At 43.0% G+C, this 24,398-nt stretch overlaps 1 protein-coding gene across 1 annotated transcript in view; it reads right to left on the reverse strand.

The window, feature by feature from the left end:
• The window catches only part of kdm5ba (lysine demethylase 5Ba), a 206,015-nt gene that overhangs the window by 157,781 nt on the left and 23,836 nt on the right, over window positions 1–24,398 (reverse strand). Inside the window, 1 exon segment of the mRNA XM_068056906.1 lies at window positions 16,111–16,273. Coding sequence (XP_067913007.1) covers window positions 16,111–16,273 — 163 coding nt within the window.

Below are 24,398 nucleotides of genomic sequence, written 5' to 3' on the forward strand. Positions count from 1 at the left end.
CAAAAGCACAAAGGGGGCACAAAATAACAAGCAGGAGGAAGCAGCAAGAAGGAACTAAAGCAGCTTTGAGTTTTGGATATGGTAGCATAGTAATTGTTACTGGACTAGTAATCCAGATGCCTGGACTAATGATCCAGATACACGAGTTCAAATCCCACCACAGCAACTGGGGAATTGAAATTCAGTTAATTAAATACATCTGGAATAAAAAGCTAGTATCAGTAATGGTGACCATGAAACTACTGGACTGTTATAAAAACCCATCTTGTTCACCAATGTCCTTTAGGGAAGGAAATCTGCCATCTTTACGAGGTCTGGCCTACATGCAACTCCAGACCCAAGGAAATGTGGTTGACTCTTAACTGCCCTCTGAATTGGCCTAGCAAGAGGTTGTATTCAAAAGGCAGCTCATCATCACCATCTCACGGATAATTAGGAATGGACAACAAATGCTAAGCTCGTCAGCGACACCCACGTACCATGAATGAGTACAAAATTATAGTTAGAGAGTTACAAAGGTCACCAGTAAAAAATAAAAACTCAGTACAGATAGGTGGCAAGAGAGACAACTAAAAGGTTAAAAGGCAAGTGCTAGGATAGTGGGAAATAGGCAAAAGATTGTCAATGAAGTTAGAGAATGAGACAAGATGTGGAGGAAGAGAGCACATTGAGAATGGCAGGAAATGGAATATCGACTTTAAGAGCTGAATTACCAAATATGAATAGTAGAAACTGCTAAGAAGTTGGAGGGGGATGAAGAGGGACACATTTGTGCACACACACATATAAGGCAAGTATCAACAAAGAAGTCAAAGTACCAGTAAAGGAAAAGGAACAGTACATAAAGTAACCCCAAGTGATAAGATACTGAACCAATTATAAATCTAGTTATTGCCAGTACTGCACTGTACCCACATTATGAATATTCATATTGGTATCAATACTGCATTTTACTGGCCTGCCCAAGGCTGCTTTTTAATTAGTAAGTGAGTAAAAAAAAAAATTAAATCATCACACTTGCAGTACAGTAATTTATTTCAAGACAAAGCACAATAGATGGGCTGGTAAAAATTGTTGATCTTGCACAAAGCAAGCCAGTCAAACTCAGTGGATTTGTTCTTTTCTTTTAGAGATTTTACACAGAAATTTGAATGTGATCATTTTGGTTTTTGAAATTCTGCATCATTATTAGTCTGCAGTCATTCTTGAATACGTATGTAAATTAATATTGCTCCTTACACCGTCTTTTTGCCACTGGGGTTCAAAAGCACTGTATGGAAAATTTCCATTATTTTATCTCAACCTGCAAAACCAGAGGGGAGTCCAAGATAGGCTGAAAAAGTAAGAGACTCTCTTGATGTTAGCAGTATGCAGTTAGTCAGATTCAAACAGCAATCTCACAAAATTAGTTCAGATTCCCAAAGGCATTCTCGTGGTTCCACACAAGAGGCGGATGGGGGAAGGTAAAAGAAAATTTGTACCTAAGTGCCACAAAAGCTGACTGATCCACAAGGTTGGCAAGCACAGAAAAGCTGAAATGCTCCAGAAATGGACCAAAAATTGATAGAAACAGAGGCGGCAAAGGGTGGTTGTACATGGAGCTGGAACAGCATTAAAAGGTAACCGGAAGACCAAAGTACGGAAAGTCCTCATCAGGGAACTCCGCTTTGCTGACGATGCTGCATTAACATCTCACACTGAAGAGTGTCTGCAGAGACTCATCGACAGGATTGCGGCTACCTGCAACAAATTTGGCCTAACCATCAGCCTCAAGAAAACAAACATCATGGGACAGGACGTCAGAAATGCTCCATCCATCAATATCGGCGACCACGCTCTGGAAGTGGTTCAAGAGTTCACCTACCTAGGCTCAACTGTCACCAGTAACCTGTCTCTCGATGCGGAAATCAACAAGCACATGGGAAAGGCTTCCACTGCTATGTCCAGATTGGCCAAGAGAGTGTGGGAAAATGGCACACTGACACGGAACACAAAAGTCCGAGTGTATCAAGCCTGTGTCCTCAGTACCTTGTTCTACAGCAGCGAGGCCTGGACAACGTATGTCAGCCAAGAGCGACGTCTCAATTCATTCCATCTTCGGTGCCTCTGGAGAATCCTTGGCATCAGGTGGCAGGACCGTATCTCCAACACAGAAGTCCTCGAGGCGGCCAACATCCCCAGCTTATACACACTACTGAGTCAGCGGCGCTTGAGATGGCTTGGCCATGTGAGCCGCATGGAAGATGGCAGGATCCCCAAAGACACATTGTACAGTGAGCTCGCCACTGGTATCAGACCCACCGACCATCCATGTCTCCGCTTTAAAGAAGTTTGCAAACGCGACATGAAGTCTTGTGACATTGATCACAAGTCGTGGGAGTCAGCTGTTAGTGATCGCCAGAGCTGGTGGGCAGCCATAAAAGCGGGGCTAAAGTGTGGCGAGTTGAAGAGACTTAGCAGTTGGCAGGAAAAAGACAGAAGCGGAAGGGGAGAGCCAACTGTGTAACAGCCCCGACAACCAATTTTATCTGCAGCACCTGTGGAAGAGTCTGTCACTCTAGAATTGGCCTTTATAGCCACTCCAGGCGCTTACCCATTGTCTCTCGAGACAAGGAGGCCGAAGAAGAAGGATACTTCAATCACAGGTTTGTTACTGGTTACAATGTAGTGAAATAATGTGAAAGGTAGATAAGAAACTCTCCCCAAGTTAGTATTATGTAAAAACTAGGGAAGGACTGCAAGTAGAAAGAGGCCGATTCGACGGGGAGCTGGGCAGACGAGTGATAAATGTCCATACATGAATAAATGTAAAGTCATGAGATTGGGAAAAATTAACTACAAGTAATACAAGTTAAATCACATTGCTCGACAGGACATGACACAGGAAGGGGATTTAGGGATACGGCTGAATAGATCACAACACAATGTTTGGCAGCAGTAAAGAGTAAATAGGATCTTGGATTGTACAACCTGAAGAACAGAGCATACTTCCCAACAACTAATACAGCACCTCTAGTGTAGAAAAAAAGTCCAATGCGTGTCACCAAATCTTAATTATACAGAAATTGATGCTAAGCCAAAGACGACTCTGGGAGTTGTCAAAAGCTTGATCAAAGAGGTGGGCTCTAAGGAGACTCTTAGGTGAGGAGAGGGCCATGGAGAGATTTAGTGAAAGTATGAGTGTAGGTCCTGGAGGGCTGAAGACACAGCTGCCAACAATTGGACAAAAGGAGGGAAGGTGCAGTTGGTCAGAGTTGGTAAAAAGCAGAATGTTCAAAGGGGTGTAGCTTTGAAAAGAATTGGTGAGGCCATAGAGATTTAAACAAAAGGATGAGAATTTTAAAATTGAGGCACTGGGCAACTTGAAGCAAATATAGGTCAGCAATAATATGGGTTATGGATGATGGATGAACTGGCTTGGTACAGCAGAGTTTTGGATAATCTGAGGTTGAGAGGGTGGGAAGCGGGAGACTGATTGGAATAGTCGAGTCTAGAGGTGATAAAGGCAAAGCTAAGAATTTCAGCAACAGCAGACTAGTAACGTCAGAGGTGGAAGCAGGCAGAGAGGATACAGGTATTGAAGCTCAATTCAGGATCCAGTAGAATTGAAGTTGCAAAGTCTGGTTCAACCTGAGACAATGGCTGGGAAGCAGGTGGGATTTAGTGCAGCAAGTATGCTGCTTGTTGCAGGAGCCAAAAATGATAGCATCTGTCTTCCCAAGGTTTAACTGGAAGAAATTATGACTCACTTAAGACTGGATGTCAACAAGCAGTCAGACAACAAAGGCATTGGAGGGGTTGAGGCAGGTGAAGTAGAATTAAAAACAAGAAATGCTGGAACCACTCAGCTGGTCTGGCAGCATCTGTGGAAAGAGAAGCAGAGTTAACGTTTCGGGTCAGTGACCCTTCTTCGGAACTGGTGAAGTAGAACTGTGTATTGGCAAAATCCTGACCCCATGTCTTCGGATGATGTTGCAAAAGGGTATCATGTGGATGTGAAAGAGGAAGGAGACAGGAGGGATAGATCCCTGGAGAATTTGGTTCTGGTGCAAGAGGAGAAGCTATTGCTTGTGGCAGCAGTGAGCAGTGTGGACGGTTGGTTGTGCAGAAAAGCCAGAGATTATCACTGTTGTCCAGAACGATCCTACAGCAGTGAGTAGTTTTAGCAGAGAGCATGCTTGAGCATGATGTGCTCTAGCAGGTCTCAATGTTGTGTTAGATATGCTTGAGGGAACAGAGGTCAGGATGAGATGCAGCGGGCGGGTGGGGCGTAGGTGGTAATAATGACCAGAGTGGGAGAAGGTAAGAACTTTTCTGAGAATAAGGGCATCAAAGATGGAGCTAAAGGAGTGATTAATAAATCAACAGCTGCGGAGGTATTGTGGCAATCGGAAGGCCAACGGCTTGTTGGGAGTCTAAAGTGCAGTTGTAACTGACTTAGGTGAGAGTTTACTTCAGGGACAGTTGCAGAAAATGAGATTGGAAAGTATCAGAGAATATGTGGCGAGAGATACAAGGAAGTGGTTTGACTGTTGAGACCGAGGGCACAGAGGGTCCATGAGATGGCAAGGTTGAGGGGGTTGCTGTGTATATAGGTGAAAGTTTATATGACAAATAAGGGTTCAGGAAGACAGGAGGACAGTAAGATCAGGAGAACAAGATGCGCTGAGATGAAGATTCAAATCACCAACAGCGAGGAGTTTCTCAGATCAAAGGCTGAGGAGAAAAGGGGCAGGATGTCTCAGTGAGAAACTCAGGGTGGGGCTTAGAGAGGACAGTAAAGAAAGGAAGCACTTCCATAATCTCAAGACACCCCAAAGTGCTTTACCATCAATTAATTATTAAAAAGTAGTCACTGTTGTAATGTAGGGAACATTGCACCCAATTTGCCTACAGCAAGGTGCCACAAACAGCAATGTGATAATAACTAGAAAATCTAATTTGGTGATTTTAGTTTAGGGATAAATATTAGCCGTGGCACCGGGAGCATCCCTGCACTTGTTTGAATAATGCTATGGGATCTTTACGTCCACTTTTACATCTCATCAAATGGCGTGACAGCTCTTACAATGCAGCACTCTTTCAATATACTCCAATAATTTTAACAGAGGGTTTCAACGCGTAGAACAAGGAAAGAAGGTAGCAGTCATTCGTGAGGGAGGGGTTTACGGAAGCTACCATGATGTGATCAGATGATAAGGGCCACAATGCCACCACAGTGATTTGGGCAAGACAGGTGGAGGAAAGTATAGCCAGGCTTCATATCACTATCTGTAAATCAAACCCATAAGGTTAATACATCCAGTCGTGAATGGTGGTGGACAATTAAACAACTAACAGGAGGAGGCAGCTCCACAAATATCCCCATCCTCAACGATGGAGGAGCCCTGCGCATTAGTGCAAAAGACAAGGCTGAAGCATTTGAATTCATCTTCAGGCAGAAGTGCTGAGTGAATGATCCATCTCAGCCTCCTCCTGAAGTCCCCAGCATCACAGATGCCAGTCTTCAGCTAATCCAATTCACTCCACGTGATATCAAGAAACGGCTGAAGGCACTGGATACTGCAAAGGCTGCAGGCCCGGTCAACATTCTGGTAATAGTACTGATGACTTGAGCTCCAGAACTAGCTGCGCCCCTAGCCAAGCTGTTCCAGTACAACTACAACACTGGCATCTACCCGGCATTGTGAAAAATTGCCCAGGTATCTCCTGTTCACCGAAAGCAGGGCAAATCCAACCCAACCAATTACTGCCCTATCAGTCTACTCTCAATCATCAGCAAAGTGATGGAAGGGGTTGTCGACCGTGCTATCAAGCAGCACATGCTCAGCAATAACCTGCTCACTGATACTCAGTTTGGATTCCACTAGGGCCACTGGTGGAACTCATTACAGCGTTGGTCCAAACATGGACAAGAGTTGAACTCCAGAGGTGAGGTGAATGTGACTGCCCTTGATATCAAGGCAGCATTTGACTGAGTATGGCATCAAGGTGCCCTAGCAAAACTGGAGTCAATGGGAATCAAGCAGAAAACTCTCCTTTGGTTGGAGTTATACCTGGTGCAAAGGAAGATGGTTGTGGTTGTTGGAGGGTCAATAATCTTAGTCCCAGGACATCACTGTAGGAGTTCATTAGGGTTGTGTCCTAGGCCCAAACATCTTCAGCTGCTTCATCAATGACCTTCTCCCCATCATTAGATCAGAAGTGGGAATGTTCACTGATGATTACACAATGTTCAGCACCATTTGCGACTCCTCAGATAGTGAAGCAGCCCACACCCAGATGCAGCAAAACCTGGACGTAACAATCGCGCCACACAAGTGCCGGGCAATGACTATCTCAAGCAAGAGAGAATCTAACCATCTCCCCTTGACATTCAATGGTATGAATCCCCCACCATCAATATCCTGGGGGTTACCATTGACCATTGGGCGGCACAGTGGCGCAGTGGTTAGCACCGCAGCCTCACAGCTCCAGGGACCCGGGTTCGATTCCGGGTACTGCCTGTGTGGAGTTTGCAAGTTCTCCCTGTGTCTGCGTGGGTTTTCTCTGGGTGCTCCGGTTTCCTCCCACAAGCCAAAAGACTTGCAGGTTGATAGGTAAATTGGCCATTATAAATTGTCACTAGTATAGGTAGGTGGTAGGGAAATATAGGGACAGGTGGGGATGTGGTAGGAATATGGAATTAGTGTAGGATTAGTATAAATGGGTGGTTGATGTTCGGCACAGACCCGGTGGGCCGAAGGGCCTGTTTCAGTGCTGTATCCCTAATCTAAAAAAAAACTGAACTGGACCAGCCACATAAACACTGACTACAAGAGCAGGTCAGAGGCTGGGAATTCTGCAGCAAGTAACTCACCACCTGTCTCCACAGTGCCTGTCCACCATCTCCAAGGCACAAGTTAGGAGTGTGATGGAATACTCTCCACTTGCCTGGATGGGTGCCGCTCTAACAACACTCAAGAAGCTCAACACCATCCAGGACAAAGCAGCCTGCTTGACTGGCACCCAATCCATTAACTTCAACATTCACTCCCTCCACCAATGATGCACAGCGGCAGCAGTGTGTACCATCTATAAGCTGCACTACAGCAACTCACCAAGGCTCCTTTGACAGCACCTTCCAAACCTACAACCTCTACTACCTAGAAGGACTTGCATGTGAACACCAGCATCTGCAGGTTCTCTCCATGCCACCATCCTGACTTGGAACTATATTGCCATTCCTTCACTGTCGCTGGGTCAAAATCCTGGAACTCCCTTCCGAACAGCACTGTGGGTGTACCTACATCCAAAGGACTGCAGCAGTTCAAGGCAGCAGCTCACCACCACCTTCTCAAAGGCATTTTGGAAGATCCAATTCAAGAGTGAACTATACAGTAAATGGAAAAGTCCTGGGGAAAATTGATGTCCAGAGAGATTTGGGTGTTCAGGTCCACTGTTCCCTGAAGGTGGCAACGCAGGTAAATAGAGTGGTCAAGAAGGCATACGGCATGCTTTCCTTCATCGGACGGGGCATTGAGTACAAGAGTTGGCAGGTCATGTTACAGTTGTATAGGACTTTGGTTCGGCCACATTTGGAATACTGCGTACAGTTCTGGTCGCCACATTATCAAAAGGATGTGGATGCTTTGGAGAGGGTGCAGAGGAGGTTCACCAGAATGTTGCCTGGTATGGAGGGCGCTAGCTATGAAGAGAGGTTGAGCAGATTAGGATTATTTTCATTAGAAAGACGGAGGTTGAGGGGGGACCTGATTGAGGTGTACAAAATCATGAGAGGTATAGACAGGGTGGATAGCAAGAGGCTTTTTCCCAGAGTGGGGGTTTCAATTACTAGAGGACACGAGTTCAAAGTGAAAGGGGAAAAGTTTAGGGGGGATATGCGTGGAAAGTTCTTTACGCAGAGGGTGGTGGGCACCTGGAACGCATTGCCAGCGGAGGTGGTAGATGCGGGCACGATGGAGTCTTTTAAGATGTATCTAGACAGATACATGAATGGGCAGGAAGAAAAGAGATACAGAACCTTAGAAAATAGGCGACATGTTTAGAGAGAGGATCTGGATCGGCGCAGGCTTGGAGGGCCGAAGGGCCTGTTCCTGTGCTGTAATTATCTTTGTTCTTTGAGCAATATATGCTGGCCTGGCCAGCGACGCCCACATCCCATGAACAAATAAAAATAACATCTACAATAAGGTTATGGTTGATGGCGACTGACAAATGAATGGACATGTGAAGAGGGCTAGTGATAAGTTTAGGCAAAACGTGAGTGCAAATAGACAGAGGAAATTCAGGCTACACAGGCACAGTAGCGATTAGATGGGTGTCCTGGTTGTAGACAAGGAGAACACACATTGAGTGTCCAAAGTTAAAATCTGAGGTCCTGTGGTGGGGTGTTACTGACTTGTATACAAGGTGCAGTCATCAGTTTGGAGCACTGACGAACCAATGTTCAGGTTTGGAGACAGCTGTGGAGAGGGACTGAATCCACTTGCTGTTTGAGGGAAAGTGCATCAGTAGGTTGGAAGGAATCAAGTCTGTACAGAGCACTGATCCGATCACGCATGGAGTATAGCGTACAATTCTGATTACTTATGAGAAAGGCAATTAATTGAAATTGGACATCTGTGTTACGGGAGAAGAAGCTAAATGTGCAAATGTTTGCACTGGAGAGAAGGCTCAGGAATGGTCTTACACCAAGAATTCTAAGGGTGATAGACAAAGATAAATGTCGATGTATTTAACAATCACTATAACAAACACCATCAAACTCAGTAGTGGGTAGATAAAAAGAAAATTTGGTTTAATTTACATTATATAGAGGACAGTGAATGTATGGAATGAACTGGTCTGCCAAGTGGAGGTTGATTGCATCAGCAAAATTCAAGCAAGTTGGATAAGTATCCACGATTACAGGTAGTTGCATGATGTGATGTTCCTTAGAAAATGGAACTGGCCAAATAGTATTGTATTTCCTGACACTTGACATTTACATGTTCCCAAGTTAAACAGAACTATTAAATTCAAAGGGGGTCTCTGATAAAGTTGAATTATAGCACAAAAGGCTCTAATTTGGAAGCAATACATTACAGTCAAAACAAATGTGACTGGAAACCATGTGCACAACTGAGGCTCATCCTTTCCCCAAGTAGCCGACAAACTCTATATACTCCTTCTTCATCCCAATCTCTTCCTCATTTGATATATTTGGAATTTCTCCCATATCTTCACATCAAATCCACTAGCTTCAATCAACTCACACAATACAGGTAGCCCAGTGATCATGGTTGATGCAAAAAGAAAAAGAGCTGGTCTGTAAAGGCACTGCCTTTATAAGCAATATATAATTTGTTCAACAAATCTTCTCGTGCTAACAGATCTAGCCATCCTTCAACTAGAGCCCCTAGGTGTGAAACAGATCTTCAAACTATTTCTGGGTTGACTGTTTTAAAATCCAAGATGGAATGCAGCAAAAGGCTGTCAGGTTAGGGTGCTGTGTAAACGGGTGCAGAAATGCAACTGATCAGATTTCATGTTCTCTGTTCATTATTCAAGCCTTTAGTTAACTGTGTATATGCAGACACATGCATACTTAAGGAAAGCTTTGGTGACAAAAATGTATGTTTAAATGATAGACCACCTTTGCAACCCTTTCTCTTTCAGAAACATATCCATTTCTGTTGCTTGGATTATCCAAACATCTAATATGTCAATAGATCCTTTTGAATCATGAACATTAGCTGCCCACGTCACATCAAATGGATGTTAAAGTTTCAAATTATGGTATTCACTAGTTTTGTACATCATTCTAAATGGAGAACTCCAGTCAGGAAGTGCTCCACATTAAGTACATCTTTCATTAAGTGCTCAGGGCTATGAGAATATTAAAGCAGCTAGAATGCTAATCTGGAGACAATTATTTTAGAAAAGCTTTTGCAGAAGTCCTAGAGGTTGCAGACTACCAAATATATTTACAATTACTGAGGGAAAATGAAACAATTAGCTTCAGCTTGCTATAAGCTGTGTTTGGAGTTTCATATTTTGCCAATCCAAAGGGTCAACGGTAACATGGCATAAAACCACATTTATACGAGTTAGCAGACTAGTAAACAAGCTAAATGATTACTGATAAGAAGGATCTGTGTTGATCAAGATTGGAAACTCCATTTGTACTACAGCCTGCTTTAAAAGGCCACTTATCATGCAATAGCCCATATTTGCATCATCTATACATTGGTCAAAAATGCTGATATTTCAGTCATTTCTTTGCTCTAGTCAAAAATGCTGATATTTTAGTCATTTCTTTGCTCTGGTGTCAGGCTGCATACTGCAAAGCCCTGAAATGAGCTGTTTTGTGACTGAGCTCAATGCTTCTTAAGATGAAGTGGGATGTGGCTTCAATTGTCTCCATGGATGGATCCTAGACTTGCAGCTGATGGTGGATAAAATTTAAGATATCCTTGCAGAAAATCAAATATATCAAAAATGGCATGAGTGAATTATGTCATTCCAGTTTTGTTGTGCATCAAACTTCTATAAATTGTACGTCAGTGAGCACAATTGCCAGTTATTAATCACTGACAAAAACCTACAGTATTCAATAATCAGTCAGAAATATAAAAAACAGTTAAGATCTAATTAAATAAAATATATATGCAGGGACAGGCGATGTGTTGTACCTGCATGATGTGGGAGCTGGTGGACCCCACTGTGGTTCCTAGTGACCACACCTGGAGCAAGTGTTGGCTGCTCGAGGAACTCCGGCTCAGAGTTGATGAGCTGGAGTCTGAGCTTCGGACACTGCAACACATCAGGGAGGGGGAGAGTTACCTGGACGCTGTGTTTCAGGAGACAGTCACACCCCTTAAATTAACTACCTTGAATTCAGCCAGTAGTCAGGGACAGGAGGGTGTGACTATGAGTGAGGCAGGTAGAGGGATCCAGGAAGTAGTGTTGCAGGAGCCTTAGTCCTTGTCCAACAGGTTCGAGATTCTAGCTCCCTGTGTGGATGAGAGCAGGGACTGTAGGGAGGATGAGCAAACTGACCATAGCACCGTGGTACAGGGAGCCATTCAAGTGGGGGCAGAAAAGAGAAATGTAGTCGTAATCAGGGATAGTATAGTTAGGGGCATAGACAACGTTCTCTGTGGCCAGGATCGAGAGTCCCGAAGGCTGTGTTGCCTACCTGATGCCAGGGTTCAGGATAGCTCGTCTGGGCTGCAGAGGAACTTGGAGTGGGGAAGATCCAGTTGTCGTGGTCCACGTAGGTACCAACAATACAAGTAGAACGAGGACAGCGGTTCGGCTGAGGGAATATATGAGCAGCTAGGGGCTAAATTAAAAAGCAGAACCAAAAAAGGTAATAATCTCCAGATCACTACCTGAGCCACAAGCTAATTGGCACAGGGTCAATAAGATTAAACAGGTAAAAGCGTGACTCAAAGATTGGTGTGGGAGAAATGGGTTCGAATTCATGGGACATTGGCACCAGTACTGGAGGAGGAGGGAGCTGTTCTGATGGGACCAGAGTCCTCGTGAATTGCATAACTAGGGCTGTAGATAGGGCTTTAAACTAAATAGTGGGGGGGAGGGTTCAGTTGCATGGAAAATTAGGAAGTCAAAGTTAAAGAAGAAGGTAGGAATACAGGTTAGTAATGAGGCTGATTGTTACCAGAAAATAAAAGATAGAGACAGAACGTGTGAACGTCATATTGCACAAGTAATCATAGAAGAGTAGGGAAATTTGATAATAAAACAAACGTAAAGGCTTTGTATCTGAATGCACGAAGCATTCGGAATAAAATTAATGAGTTAACAGCGCGAATAGAGGCGAATGGGTATGATTTAGTGGCGATTACTGAGATGTGGTTGCAGGGAAACCAGGTTTGGAAATTGAATATCCAAGGGTACTCTGTATTTCGGAAGGATAGGCAGGAAGGAAATGGAGGTGGTGTAACTTTGTTAGAAAAGGAAGAAATCAGTGCTGTAGTGAGAAATGATGTAGGCACTGGAGATCAAGACATAGAATCAGTCTGGGTAGAAATAAGAAATAGCAAGGGAAAGAAGTTCCTGGTGGGAGTAATCTATAGGTCCCCAAACAGTAGTTCCACAGTGGGGCACAGTATAAACCAGAAAATACCGGGGGCTTGTAAGAAAGGTATGGCAATAACCATGGATGATTTTAATATGCATATAGACTGGATTAATCAAATTGGCAAGGGTAGCCTCGAGGGAGAGTTCATTGAATGTAATAGAGATTTTGTTTGGAACAATATGTTGTGGAACCAACCAGGGAGCAGGCTATTCTAGATTTAGTGTTGTGTAATGAGGTGGGATTAATAAATGATCTCATTGTTAAGGATCCCCAAGGGAAGAGTGATCAGTGCATGCTCGAATTTCAAATTCAGTTTGAGGGCGAGAAACTGGAGCCCCACACTAGCATTCTGGAGTTAAACAAAGGTAATTACATAGGCATGAGGACAAATTTGGCCCTAGTGGACTGGGCAGGAACACTAAAAGGTAGGACAGTTGATGAGCAGTGGCAGATGTTTGAGGAGATATTCAATTCCTCCCAACTAAAATATATTCCAGAGAGGAAGAAAGATTCGAAGAGGGGGGAAAACATCCATGGCTCAGCAAGGAAGTTAAGGATAACAAAGACAAAAACTAAGGCATACAATATTGCAAAGGCCAGTGGCAGGCTGAAAGATTGGGAAACTTTTAAAGATCAACAAAGGGTTACTAAAAAAGTAATAAAAAGAGCAAAGGTAAATTAAGAAAACTAGCGCAAAATCTAAAAAGATAGCAAAAGCTTCTATAAGTATATAAAAGGGAAGAGAGTAGCTAAAGTGAACATTGGTCCCTTGGAGGGTGTGACTGGGGAGTTAATAGTGGGGAACACAGAAATGGCAGAGATACTAAATCAGTATTTTGCCTCAGTTTTCACGGTGGAGGACACCAGTACCATCCCAATAGTAACAGGTAATGCAGAGGTTATAGAAAGGGAGGAACTTAGAACAATCATCATCACGAGAAAAAAGGTACTGAGCAAACTATTGGGATTGAAGGTAGACAAGTCCCCAGGGCCTGATGGCCTACATCCTAGGGTCTTAAAGGAAGTGGCAGCAGAGATAGTGGATCCATTGGTTATAATATCCCAAAATTCCCTGGATGTGGGAAAGGTTCCAGTGGATTGGAAAAATGCTAATATAACACCCTTATTCAAAAAGGGAGGGAGGCAGAAAGTAGGAAACTATAGACCAGTTAGTTTAACATCTGTTGTTGGGAAATTGTTTGAATCCATTATTAAGGAAGTAATAACAGGACATTTAGAAAGTCAAAACGCAACCCATCAGAGTCAGCATGGTTTTATGAAGTGTAATTAGTTTTTGACTAATTTGCTAGAGTTCTTCGAACATGTAACAAGTGGATAATGGGGATCCTGTAGATGTAGTATATCTGGACTTCCAGAAGGCATTTGATAAGGTGCCGCACAAAAGGTTAATACGCAAGGTAAGATCACATGGGGTTAGGGGCAATTTATTAGCTTGGATAGAGGATTGGCTAACCAACAGAAAACAGAGAGTCAGGATAAATGGGCACTTTTCTGGTCGGCCAGATGTAACTAGTGGGGTGCCACAGGGTTAGGTCCTCGGGCCCCAACTATTTACAATCTATATTAATGACTTGGATGCAGGGGTAGGAGGTACTATAGCCAAATTTGTAGATGACACTAAAATAGGTGGGACAGTAAGTTGCAATAAAGAAATAAGAAATTTACAAATGGATATGGATAGGTTTGCTAAATGGGCCAAAATTTGGCAGATGGAGTTTAATGTGGATAAGTGTGAGGTTATCAATTTTGGTCGGAAGAATATAAAAGCAAATTATCTAAATGGAGAGAAACTTCAGAGTGCTTCGGTATTGAGGGATCTGGGTGTCCTCGTGCATGAATCGCAGAAAGCTAGTATGCAGGTGCAGCAGGTAATAAGGAAGGCAAATGGAATGTTGGCATTTATTGCTAAAGGAAGAGTATAAAAGTAGGGAAGTGTTGCTGCAACTGTACAAGGCATTAGTGAGACTGCACCTGGAGTATTGCGTACAGTTTTGGTCCCCTTACTTGAGGAGGGATGTAACTGCATAGGAGGCAGTTCAGAGGAGGTTCACTAAATTGATTCCAGAGATGAGGGGTTTATCTTAAGAAAGAAAGATTGAGCAAATTAAGCCTTTACTCTCTAGAGTTTAGAGGAATGAGAGGAGATCTAATTGAGGTATATAGGACGATTTAGAGGATTGACAAAGTAGACGTAGAGAGGATGTTTCCTCTGGTGGGGCAATCTAGAACGCGAGGTTATAGTTTTAGGATAAGGGGTAGCAGATTTAAAACAGAGATGAGGAAATTACTTCTCTCAAAGGGTCATGAGTCTACGGAATTCACTACCCCAGAATGTGGTGGATGCCAGAACATTGAATAGATTTAAGGAGGAGATAGACCGATTGTTAATTAGTAATGGGTTGAAGGGTTAAGGAGAACGGGAAAGAAAGTGGAGTTGAAGCCAAGATGAGATCAGCCATGATCGTATTGAATGGAGGAGCAGGCTCGAGGTGGAGGCTTGCTACCCGACCCGAACCCGATGGGACTCGACGATATGTGTCGGGTTCAGGTTGGGTCGAGCCCATCTTCAGGGTACAGCTTTCGGGCTCAGGTCGGGTCGGGTCGAGTCCAGGTCGAGCCGGACATACACGGTAAGTGCTCTGCTGCTAAGTACTGAAATTTTTTTAAAAAACTTACCCGAGCTGGGAGTCCGGGACGAAACTGAGTCTGCGCAGTGAGCAAGTGATGTCGCTATGACATCATCATGCATGCGCTGCAGCTTCTTGCAGGTTCAGTGTCAAGAAGGTATGTAAACGGATGGTCGCGTTGGGCTCGGGGCAAAATCGGAGGGACTCGGGCTGGGACGGGCTCGGGTCCGCTGTGGTTCGGTCGGGTTCTTTTTTCCCGACCTGAGCAGGGCTCTAGCTCAAGGGGCTGAATTTCCTACTCCCGCTCCTAGTTATGTTCAATGCAAATCTTGAAAGATGGCAACATCAAAGCTGAGACAATTCAAGTGGAGAACAGGGCAAAATGGGGATGCAAAGAAATTAGGCACTTTGGTAAAAGGGCAAACTATGTGCAAAAGCAGAGTCTGAATGAACATAGATTTGTGTTTTTTTAAGCAACATTCATTGATAGTGAACAGGAGAAGACAGACTTGCATTTATATAGCCCCTTTCATGACCTCAGGATGACCCAAAGTGCTTCAGAGCCAATGAAGTACTTTTGAAGTGTAGTCACTGTTTTAATGTAATGGCATAGTCTTGGAGAAATAATCTAAATTTAAAAATGTGCATTTGAAGAGTACCTGAACAAGGTGGTCCCTTGTGGCACGAAGCTCAGGTAATTTTCCTAGGTATTTTCCCTCTATTGATGCCAGCTGCACATGGAGGCACAGCAAAAAAAAACGTTCTTGCTGTTTTGTGCTTATGATATACAGACACAGACTGAGGGTGATTTAAAACATTAATTTTTTTTTTAAACAAAAATAAATTTTAGTATAATTTTACCGTTAGGCAGGATTATTATTTGGGGCAGGGTGAGTAGAAAGAGGGGAAGAGCAAAATACACAAAGCAGACACAGCAAATCACCCAAGTAGTAGCTATATCTTGGTAAATCTTGAAGATATGCTACAGCAATGCATAAATACTGTTAATTCAGCAGTCAGGTAGTTTATTCTGGCCATAGATTATATATAAGTATTGCAATGAAAGTTACCCAAAAGATGTTATTCAATGGCTATAAAAGTAAACTGTAAATACTACAACACTCAAAAGATATTGCCATATCACTTAATTTCTCTTAACTTTACCAGGATTATCTAATTCCATGGCTTTTCTTTTGAAAGAAATGTCCTCTACAGCCACCCAAACAAATAAACCTACACTGTACACCTATTTTCTAAAGCTTGGCATCAAATGGACAATTCTAGATGCATCACTGGTAATCCCTCATTAAAATACAAAATCTAAGTTTGAAACCAGGATCTCAGGGCTCCAAGGAGATCTGCAATACGTACTGGCACTCCGTGAGCCATCAGAGTGTTAGGGTTCATGATGGTGACCAGCTGATGCAGAAGGTCAGGCTGGGATTCAAACAGCTCAGGCGCCAGTCTCTTCATAACACTTTCCAGCTGTTCTGCCACGTATGCTGGTGCTCCATACCATGTCTTAGGCTCTCCCCTAATTAGTTTTAAAAGAAAGTTAGAATCCATGAACTTGAGATTATTAATCACTGTACTGTTTATGGAAAACTGATCAAAACTATATAAATAAACTCTACCAGTAGTGTGTTTTATTAAACCTACTGCAACCTGTCAGTAACTTATGAAATCATTCTGCAAGATTGACTAAGTGTGTAATTTAAATCAGCGCTAGCTACATTTATTGTCTAGGACAGTGACAGAACTCAGTCTAACCCAAAATCATATAAACAAAGCAAAAAAGAACCCTGCCAACACACAGCAGTCAGTATCTGCAGTGAACAATGATGAGGCATGGTTCAGGCAGAGCCCTTCAAAACTGTAAATTGAATGATGAACAAACATTACTAAAATCATAAAAAAGGGGATGCAGGAGAACAGAGACTCTGATCAGAGGTTAATAGGTTGAATGACCTGCAAACTTTTTTTTTTTTAAAAAGCAAGGCATTCAACAACTGTGACTGGAGAATGTTTTTCTTCCTCCCCCACACCCCACTACCCTTTTCTGATTCTAGTAATGAGTGTTTAATCTTGCAGCTCTAAAGGTTTTTGCCTGAAACATTGACCAGTCTTTTTTCTACTGTTGCTGTCTTACTGTGTATTTCCAGCATTTATATTTATTCATATTGGCTTTGGATCTGAAAACGAATCTACAATTTTACCCATCATATGGTTTCAAGTCCAGAGAGAGGAACATAGTCACAATCAATTGGCCTCATAGCTCTTCACCAGAGAAAAGAATCTGGGTGCTTACAAAGCCACCACATTGGATTTAAACCTCCAGCAACCCTGGTTGTGACTGGCATTTACACTCTTATATTCCTTAGAGGTAGAACTTTTATAAGCTGGTTTGAGTTGCCTCAGATGATATAGTCTGTCCTAGAGGGCATTAGTTATTCCCATATCAGGGGAGACAGTGGCATAGTGGTAATGTCACTGGATTGGTAATCCAGAGAGCCAGGCTAATGGCCCAGGGACATGGGTTCAAATCCCACCATGGTACCTGGCGGAATTCAATTAATTAATAAAAATCTGGAATTGAAAGCTAGTTTCACTAATGATGCCATGGAACTACTGTTGATTGTTTTAAAATCCGATCTGGTTTATTAATGCCCTTTAGGGAAGGAAATCTGCTGTCCTTACCTGGTCTGGCTTACATGTGACTCCAGCAATGTGGCTGACTCTTAAAATGCCCTGTGAAATGGCCTAGTTCATTTAGGGAGCAATTAGGGATGGGCAACAAATGCTGGCCTGGCCAGCAACACCCACATCCCATGAAAGAATAAATAAAAATACTCAACTAGAAAGGATGAATGTGTTGGAACCATAGGGCGAGGGAGGGAGAGAGGGAGGGAGGGAAAGGGGGTTGTGGGTGGGTTTAAAGCTAAAGACCAAAAGACTGCATTTATTTAATTATGGGTGACCTAAAACATCAGCCATCATTACTTTGGTGAAAGTAAATTTTGAGAAAAAGATTTCAATCTAATTTAGTCAGGTCTGCCATGCTGCTACCATCACAAACTAGAGCTGATGTCACCGACAGACCACAAAACTTAATCTGTCCTTGCTTTCAATGCCAACACTATGGTGCAAAATGGTGCAAATGGAAGTCACAAAACTTTGTTATAAGCAATCACATTGTGTAATCTGTAAGCAACAGTTAATCACAAATTTCATTAACGAAACATTTACTACCCATTTAACTGCCCATCAAAATATCAGACGGCAGTTTGACCACAACTGCTAAACAGGATAAGTAGAGAATATTCAATCCATCAAAACCCATACCCCAGAACCCCAAACCTGTCACTGAAAGCCAGCCCCCCAGAGTCCCTATTCTGCAGATGAAAGCCATATCTCCCTACACTGAGTCCCAAGCCATTCCCCACCCCCCGAACCTCAACTCTGCCACTGAAAGCCATCCCCACTAGAGTTCCTACTCTGCCAAAGAAAGCCATTCCTGCCCACCCGAGCCCCAACTCTTGCCACTGAAAGCCACCGCCCCCACCAAGCCCCAACTCCAGCATTGAAAGCCATCCCCTCCCAGAGCCCCAACTCTGCCACCAGAAGTCATTCACCCCCGCCCCCCAAGAGTCCCAACTCTGAGTCCATCAGCTGCACTTTGTATCTCAAACCATTTTGCATCTAGCATGAAACAGACATTCATTGTATGCACTTGTGAAGTTGACCTTGTTGATATTCTAAGTAGATTACATATGCAAAACTAATTGGAACTTTTTGCACTTTTTTTTTTAGTGTTTTTTTTTAAAAATGGGTGTATCTGTCCTTGAAAGCAAGCACATTTTCCTTATTTGTCCCTTCCGTTTGTGCAACTCTTACAGCTGAAAGGGCGAAGCAGGCAAACTATTCATGGGTTCCTACTCAAATGACTAAACCATGTTTTGATAGGCTAAATTCAAAAATCACACTGTGGTATTTTCAAAGCCTGTGAAACAAAATCTCTACCCTTAGCTTTCACAAAAGCATTAATATCCAAAGGCCATACTATCCCAATGTCCATTACAGCATCCAGCTGCATTTTTAATACCCCTAAGGAATTGTCTACTTCAATTAACTTCTCTCCAATATTCATCACCAATTTAAATTAATGTTTAGTCCCATTTTCCTATCTTTGTAGTAACACTCTAGGTTACTTAAACATATACCAATTTTACACCTCCATGAGAATTTACCCAGCTTCTCTCTACATTGTAGATTTTAATATTCCCTCAGCTTTTTAAAAAAATTCTTGGGATATGGGCAACTGGAAATGTAGTATTTGTTGCTCATCCTTAGTTGTCCTGATGACATTATGAGTCAACCAGAGTGGGACTGGAGTCACATGTACAGCAGAGTGGGTAGCAGTTATAGTTTTCTTTTCTTGAAGGTAAACAGTTGGGCTTTTAACAATCTGCAGCTTTTATGGTCGCTGCATGGTGCAGCTGACAAATGACCAGACTACTGAATGGTGGGACTGAACTATGTTGTGCTGCTGTACCAGGCTACTTCTCCTACTCAAGATCTGTTGCTCTTCCATTTTCTCCATTGCATGCATGTGCATTTCTTGTATCGCCCATCAAACCACAGGTGAACACATTGCTCCAGGTGAGGTCTACCTAACTCATGCTAAAAATTCAGCTTTACCACTGTAGACATGTACTCTACTGCTCCAGCTGTGCATCTCACCATATTAGTTTTTCAAAAATAATTTGCCTTGCCACATATTCTGACATGGTCTTCACAAGTATATGGTCATGAGAACACAAGAACCCAAGAACACAAGAGATCGGAGTAGGCCATATGGCTCTTTTGAGTCTGCTCTGCCATTCAATAAAATCATGACTGATCTACCACAATGCCACCTTCCCGCCCAATCCCCATATTCCTTGATTCCCTTAGTACCCAAAAATCTATCGAATATGCTGAATGACTCAGCATCCACAGCTCTCGGGGGTAGAGAATTCCAAAAGATACAAAGTCTTTCAAGTGAAGAAATTTCTCATCACAGTTCCAAATGGCCTAGTTCTAAATTCCCCAATCAGGCAAAATGTCCTCCCAGTATCTACCCCATCAAACCCCTTTAAGATCTTACATGTTTCAATTAGATCAACTATCATTCTTTTTAACTTCAGCGAATTTAGGCATAATCTACTCAAATCACTCTCGGGACAACCCGCTCATCCCAGGAAATTCAGTCCAGTATACCTACGTTACATTCCCTCTAAGGCGAGTATATCCTTCCCTAGGTAAGGAGACCAAAACAGTATATAGTACTCCACGTGTGGTCTCGCCAAGGTCCTATATAGAATTGCAGTTAGACTTCTTTACTCTTCTACTCTAATCCCTTTGTAATAAAGGCTAACATACTATTTTCTTTCCTAATTGGTTCCTGCACTCGCATGTCAACCTTGTGTTAATTTGTGTACAAGGACACCCAGGACCCTCTGATAATCAATATTTTCCAGGCTCTCAACATTCAAAAAATACTCATTTGTTTTTCCTACCAAAGGAGATAACTTCACACTTCTCCACATTTTGGCCAAAATTTTATGGTCCCCAAACGAGCAGGCTTGTGGAGGGGGGTGTAAAATTGAGTGGGAGGCAGGTGGGGCTGTTCCCGACTCCCTCCCGTCCCCACTGCAATTTTACACAGGCAGCGGCGAGAAACTGCCTGCCCGCCCAGGCCAATCAAGGCCCTTAAGTGGCCAATTAACTGGCACTTAAGGGCCTCCTCCCACCGCCATGGGTATTTTACGGATGGCAAAAGACTCAAAAAACTCACCTGGTAAAACTAGGCGACCTCTTTGCGGGCTGGGGTGGGGGGCTGGCCCCTCTTGATTGGGCACCCTGTGCCCCATGGAGGGCTGCCCCCGAAGCTCCAACCCCAACAACCCCATACACTCCCCACCCCAAACCGATACCCCACCTTGTCCAGCCAGGAGCCAGCCGATTGTCCCCACAAGGTTCTAAAAACTTGCCTGTCTTCCGGGGCCATCCTTCACCTCGCTTGTGACGGCTGGGTGTAATCCCGACAGTGATCACCACTCCCGGTGGTGCTGCTGGGTCTAAGAACTGCAGGCCCACTGATTGGTCAGCAGCGCCATTAGGCTGGACATCCTGCCTCAAGGAGGAGGAGGTGGAAGTCTTGCCCAAGAGCAATTAAGGGCCTGGGGATGAAAAATCTTGGCCTGGCTACCCAAGCCCGGCAGAGGCGGGCTTGCCACTGACTTTTCGGCCCGTGGGCTCTGCCCAACGAAAAATTCCAGCCTATATTGCTCCTACCACGTTCTTGCCTGATCACTTAACCTAAAACCTTTTGCAGCCTCCTTGCATCCTCCTCCACTTAACTGTGTATCATCGGTAAACTTGGACACATTAGACTCAGTCCCCTCATCGAAGTCACTGATAAAGATGCTGAGTAGCTGTGCCTCATGCACAGATAGTACTGCCAAACCAAAAATGACCCATTTATTCCAACTCAGTTTTATGACCATTCACCAATTCTTAATCCAAGCCAATATATGAACCCTAATTCCATGAGCCCTAACCTCTTGCATGGCACCTTATCAAATGCTTTTTGAAAATCCAAATACAATATATCCACTGATCTACCCTGCTAGTTGCAACATGAAGAAACTAAGATTTATTAAACACGATACTATATAAGTGAATGCCTCTAACGAATTTGAAGTACTAAGAATATTCAAATGGCTTATAATCAGAGGGGCATTATTCTCTATTTGTGAGAATTTACCCAGAGGGGTTTATTTTCCTCACTACACTGTTTTTAACTGCACTAGTTATAACATTTGTATTAATCCCATCAGTGCTATTTTAACAGTGATTAACTGGTTTGATTTAAAACCCATGTTGCCTGTGTCTCTGTGCTGGATCACTGTATGCTTATGCACATTTTTCAAGCAATGTTAAATGTGTACTATGAATATTAACTCTGATTTGTCACTTGCCTGTGCAGTTGCAAAACTGAGTTAAATCCTACAGATCTTTAGCTGTGTCCCTCTCCACCCACTCTGCATTTTAGCATTGCTAGCAAATTTTTCAGCCTTCCACTTGGCGTCTGGATCCAAAAAAAAGCGTAGATTGGAAACAAGGTTCCAAGGACAAACCTCTGTGGGGCTTCACTCAACACTTGCCCCAGTCTGAATCACGCCCCAACATAAAAGCAACATTACGCAGATGGTGGAAATCTGAAGTAAAAAAAAACTGCTGGAAAGACTGAGCAAGTTGGGCAGCGTCTATGGAGCAAGAAACAGTGTTAACATCTCCAGTCGATAACCTTTCATCAGAACTAACTCAGTTCTGACAACTGGTAATCGAACTAAAACGTTAACTGTTTCTCTCTCCACAGATGCTGCCAGACCTGAATATTTCCAATATTTTCTGTTTTTATTTTACACCTCAATTCTTATCCAGTCCATGCTTTTTCCCCAAATTCCTCTGGTTTTTAGTCTTTCACATGGAACTTTGCCAAATGCTCTCTCGAAGTCCAAATAAATATTAAAAGGAGTTATGCACACTGCCCCTTGGTAGCATCATTTGAAACTCAGCAGGTAACACAAATGCTAACGACACACAGTGCTACCACACCACCTCTCTTGACTCATCCCTCCAGGTTCACAGGATGCTTGACAGACATCCAGTACTTGCGCAAAAATTTCCTCCAATTACATACTGGGAAAACCAAAGCCTGTCTTAGGTTACCACCACAAACTCTATTCCCTGGCCACTGTCTCAGCCTGAACCAGAATGGTTGTAACCTCACTGTCCAATTTAACTCTCAAATGAGCAACTGACCCACTGACCCCCTGACCCCATATCCTTTCCATCACTAAAAGTCTATTTCCACCTATTATTTGTCTCCACTGCTGCCACAGCTTATCTGCTGCTGCTCCCTCCAGACTCAACTGTTCCAATGGCCAGCCTCACACCTTTCACCCTCCTAACTTGAGTCCATCCAAAGTTAATACTCATATCGTAACTTGCACCAAGTCCGTCCCATTCACTCATCTACACTGGCTTCTGGTCCAGCAACACAGATTTAAAAATTCTCATCAGTGTTAAAATCCCTTCATGGCCTCACCCCTCCCTATCTCTGTAACCTCCCTCCAGCCCGACACCACTCAGATCTTTGCGTCCCTCCAATTCTGGTCATTTGTCAAGCCCAATTTTCTTTGCCATCAGCTGTCTAGACCCCAAGCAATGGAATTCCCTCCCTAAACCTCTCCACCCCTTTCGGGCACTTCTTAGAACCTACTTCTTTGATGAACTTTTGGTCACCTGTCCTAATGTCTCCTTGGCTTGGTGTCAATTGTTTGGTTTGAATACACACTTGTGAATCACCTTGGGATGCTTCACTACATTAAAGGCACTTTATAATTGCAAGCTGTTGTTATTGACCAATGTATTTTAGCTGTAACATTATCAATCAGTATCTTCCATATCTAGCTGATGCTGGCTGCTCCCTATAAAATTCTTCTACAGGCATTTTGTCAGTTTATCACAGAATGCTTACAGCACAGGAGGCTGCCATTCGGCCTATCGAGCCTGTGCTAACTCTGTGCAAGAGCAATTTGTTTAGTCCCACTCCCTACCCTTTTCCCATAGCCCTGCAAATTATTTGCCTTCAGGTATCTATCCAATTCTCTTCTGAAGGCCACGTTTGAACCAGCCTCCACCACAGAGTCAGGCAGTGCATTCCAGATCACAATCACGTTGTGTAATTTTTTGTTTCCTCATATTGCCTTTTGGTTCTTTTGCCAATCACTTTGGTTCTTTTGCCAATCACTTTAAATCTATGTCCTCTGATTCTCAACTCTTCTGCCAATGGGAACTGTTTCTTTCTATCTAATCTGTTTAGACCCCTCATGATGTTGAACACCTCGATTAAATCTCCTCTCGACCTTCTCTTCAAGGAGAACAACCCCAGCTTCTCCAATCTATCCTCGTAACTGAAGTCACACATCCCTGGAACCATTCTCATAAATCTTTTCTGCACCCTCTTCAAAACCTTCACGTCCTTCCTAAAGCATGGTGCCCAGAATTGGACAATTCTACAGTTGTGGCTGAATCAGTTGTTTGTTTTAATAAAGGCTCATGATAACTTCTTTGCTTTTGTCCTCTTATGCCTTGGAATAGCTTCCATTATTTTGTGTTATTGTCAAATTTGGTATGCCTTTGAAAAACGTGTTGCATTTGCTGGTTTCCAGTCCTGCAAAATCTCAATAATTCCTTCATGACGACAACCAGGGCTCTGTAAACCTCCTTCCTAGCCTCCACAGAAATTTATTTATTTATTTATGTTAGTTTAAGTTCCTTTAATTTATTACAAAACCCAACATATAGAAATATATGTAACATATATGCATATGAGCAACATTTACACATCCAAGATTTTGAGTTAAATGCTGCCTTACAAAAATACTGTGGGTCTGTTGATGACATCATAAGATTACCCAGCATGTTCAGACACATCTATATCCTGAATTTTGCAATGCAGTGTGTACCATAAAATAGTTTGTAATGTTTATTATAAAATTATAGTTTTGATTAAAGCTAAAAATCTTAAAACTATCTGTACAGCAAAG

The sequence above is a fragment of the Heterodontus francisci genome, chromosome 25, assembly GCF_036365525.1.
Source record: "Heterodontus francisci isolate sHetFra1 chromosome 25, sHetFra1.hap1, whole genome shotgun sequence".
Taxonomy (NCBI): domain Eukaryota; kingdom Metazoa; phylum Chordata; class Chondrichthyes; order Heterodontiformes; family Heterodontidae; genus Heterodontus; species Heterodontus francisci.